The sequence below is a fragment of the Carya illinoinensis genome, chromosome 3, assembly GCF_018687715.1.
Source record: "Carya illinoinensis cultivar Pawnee chromosome 3, C.illinoinensisPawnee_v1, whole genome shotgun sequence".
NCBI lineage: Eukaryota > Viridiplantae > Streptophyta > Magnoliopsida > Fagales > Juglandaceae > Carya > Carya illinoinensis.
In genome coordinates, this window is record NC_056754.1 from 26,799,706 (window position 1) to 26,803,503 (window position 3,798).

Below are 3,798 nucleotides of genomic sequence, written 5' to 3' on the forward strand. Positions count from 1 at the left end.
AAATAATATTAAAAAATTATATTCTAACAATATTTGAACTCTATAATATTGTTATTCAATTTTTTCTCTCTTATTCCTAAAAATCTAATAAAAATCTTAACTCAAATATTACTCAAACACAAAATACTTTCAATTTCAAATTTTCAACTTTTTCATTTAATAATTACTTAATCATTACCATTTTTCCAAACTCTAAATAAAATACAAAAAATAAATTTAATTTTTACATTTTAAAGTAAAAATAATATTAAAATTTTTCTATTCAAACTATTTTTTAATTTTATATTATTTTTATTTAATTTATTCTCTATTATATGATATTCTAAATATTTGAACGGGCTCTGAAACGCCCAATGTTGGGCCGGAACTAATACGTGGCCTTCACCACAATGGCCTATTAAAATTCTTAAACCCTTTCATTACGAATTCCGCATTTATCGTTAGGGTTCGATTTCATCTCTCTCTCAACCTAATGCATGAAGCTGTTTCGCTCAAATCCATCGCGCGGCAATGCCATTTCGAGGGTTTTCGGTGCTTTCTTCTATCATACCGAAACCATAGCCAGTTCTGCGCCCCAAATCGACTCTCTCTACAATCGCATTTCGCGGGCCGGTGATCCTAGGTTTCCGATCGTCCGAGTGATCGACCAGTGGCTCAAAGAAGGACGAGACGTCCAGAATTCCGACCTTTATAGATTTATCAAGCAGCTTCGCAAATATCGTCGCTTCAAACAAGCTTTACAGGTATCAATTCCCTTCAAACTTATATGCATTTGTGAGTGCCCGTGTGTGTAGATTTGTGCGTGTTATGTCCTATTGATATGGTGTTCACTTTGGTTAAAAAATTTTAGGCTGCGAATGGTCTATTGATTGTCTGATACATGACGAATGAGTTCATCTGAATGGTATGCTATATTTGTGGTAGAAGTAAATTTGAAACTGAAAGCGTGCATAAATTTATTGGATGTTTTATACGGTGCACTCAATGTGTCGGAGTCTGCTCCAAGAACAGAAGACCGTTTTGGTTCTAAGAGATTTGATTCCGCCTGTCTGCTATCTCAATCATGATTTTCATATCCTCAGGGGAAAAAGCCCTTCCATTTTTTGCCAGTTGTGGGTGAGGTTATTCGAACCCCCAACCCCAATACACGCTCTTTAATCCTCTGAGCTACAGGCCCTACCCATCTCTTCTGTTTCTGTTCCCGGGAACACCCTAAAAAAAGAACTGATCTTCTCCCCGTCCGTTTCGGGTTAAGATGTGATAGTGCTTGGTAGGCGTATAAGGTGACTAATGGCCTATTATGGTTCCTGTCGCCTGTTGTTTTCAACTTTAGAGGACGGTTGCACGAGGTAGAATCCTCTTTTGGAGGCATGTTTTCAAGTGTTGAGTTTTTTAAACAGTTTCCCAAGTTGTGGCAAAATCAAGAATCCTGATGCGGTAATTGTTTGATATCAGAAAGAAGAGATATCAAGTGACACACGATACTTGAGTTTGTTAAGAACAACAAGAGGAAAAATAAAAATAAAAAATAAAATAAGTAAAAATAAAATAAAATAAAATAAAACAAAACAAAAAGTGGAATCAATCATACATGACACAAAATTGACATGGTTCCGCAATGTTCCTATGTCCACGAAGTTACAGAGGATTTGATTTCAGATGATAATCAATGGTATAGTGCGGCGGCCTTTCAAAGAAATAATGCAATATATAGCAAACCTTAATCAGTGGTTTGGGTTGCGCCCTTCTTTATACTTCCTATGTACTTGGGTTGCGCCCTTTGCACCTTCAATAAAATTTTGCCTACTTAGAAAAGAAAAATAGAAGTCTGAACAAAGGAAGTCACATGGAACAACTTGGATGTATACTCTCAAGTCTTATTATGACGTTAACCCCAAGTTATTTCATGTCGAAGCCCATACCAAAAATATACACATAATCAAGTTTCTGTTTCTATTGATTAATTTGTACCAATGTCTTAGTGAATGCTGCATGATAACTCTTGTTCCTTCTCCAATTATTGTCTCTCATATTTTTGCTACTTGAATCTTAAGTTTGGGAAAATTACGTCTCAATTAGATAATTCTAGCATTGGTTTTTATGGTTGAAACATTGGCCACCCTTGTGGCTGTGATTACAGGGAAGTTGTTTTGAGAAATTGTATAGGAGAGTATTTCACTTAAACTATCCTTGTTTGCCGCAATGGTAATGTGACCATAATCTTCATATTAATGATCCTTGATCTTGTTTTGTATCAGATATCTGAATGGTTGAGTGAGCAAAGGAACCATTACCTATCCCCTGGAGGCATTGCAGTTCGGCTAGATTTGATCTCTAAAGTTAATGGCCTACAAGAAGCAGAGAAGTATTTTGATAGCATCCCTGACACTTCAAGAATCACCATCCCCGTTTATGGTGCTCTGTTAAACTGCTATGCAGAACATAAATCTTTGGATAAAGCAGAGGCAACCATGCAGAAGATGGGGGAGCTAGGTTTTCTGAAATCACCTCTGTCTTATAATGTTATGTTAACTCTCTATTCTCTGATGGGTAAAACTGAGAAACTAGAGAGTCTAATACTAGAGATGGAAAATAAGGGCATTGACTGGGATATGTACACAGTTAACATTAGGTTGAAAGCTTATGTAGCCACGTCTGACATTAAGGGAATAGAGAAACTTTTAATGAAGATGGAAGCTGATCCTGAAATCACCATCGAGTGGAATACTTATGCTGTTGCAGCAAATGGATACTCAAAAGCTGGCTTACATGAAAAGACTATAGAAATGCTGAAGAAAGCAGAGCAACTCGTTAGCAGTAAAACAAGGAAGTCTGCTTATGAAACATTCCTCACTTTATACGCGGCTATTCAGAATAAAGCGGAGGTGTATCGTATTTGGACTTTGTATGAAGGGATGGGGAACGTCTGGAACTCGGGCTATCTTTGTATGATGAGCTCGTTAGTAAAGCTGGATGACTTGGATGGTGCTGAGAAGATTCTGGAGGAGTGGGAATCTGTAACTACTTTGCTCGACTTTCGGATTCCACGTGTGCTGATCACTGCTTATTGCAAGAAGGGTCTTTTGGAAAAGGCTGAAGCATATATAGACAGGCTTAAAGCGAGTGGGATGGAGGTAGACTTAATCACATGGGATCGCCTGGCAAGTGGATATCATGCACATGGTCAGGTGGAGAAGGCAGTGGAGGCAATGAAGCAAGCACTGTTGGCAGGTATACCGGGATACAAGCCCAACCGTTTTATTTTGGCTGAACATCTCGAGTACTTGAAAGAGAAGGGAGATGTGGAAGCGGCAGAGGAGATTTTGAGGTTACTTAGAGAAAATTGTCATTTTTCAACTGGTATTTGTGAAAAATTACGAAGTTATATTCGTGTTGAAAGTCCATCTTGTAGAAAAGGCATTTAATCATCAGTTTCTCTTTGGAACGGCAAATCCAGTATGTGTAGTTTAATGGACACTAATAGGGAGCTGACACATCACTAAGCACACATCTTCATCTCTGGACCGCATTGCACCATAGCAAAATTAAAAACCAGACCCTTCATCTCCACACGTGTTCTCTTCTCTCGTTACCCATCAACCCATTTTGTCCTACATCCTCACGCTGCTGCACGCCGCTAGTGGAGGAGCTCCAGGCCACACCTGACCGGTACAACCCACCCACCGTAGTCACATGAAAATTGCACTGCGCAACACATTCTCATTTCTCATTTCTTGTTCAGTTCTGCAACCTCCCTCCAGACCTAACGAACCATTGCAAGCCGCTACACATTCGCAT

General features: G+C 38.6%; 1 protein-coding gene across 1 annotated transcript; it reads left to right on the forward strand.

Annotated features, from left to right (window-relative positions):
• Window positions 1–415: 415 nt before the first annotated feature.
• Window positions 416–3,452, forward strand: LOC122303986 (pentatricopeptide repeat-containing protein At2g20710, mitochondrial-like). The gene is made up of 2 exons (XM_043115990.1): window positions 416–743; window positions 2,259–3,452. The coding sequence occupies exons 1-2, from the start codon at window positions 477–479 to the stop codon at window positions 3,423–3,425; spliced, it is 1,434 nt and encodes a 477-aa protein (XP_042971924.1). The 5' UTR covers window positions 416–476; the 3' UTR covers window positions 3,426–3,452.
• The last annotated feature ends 346 nt before the right edge of the window (window positions 3,453–3,798 follow it).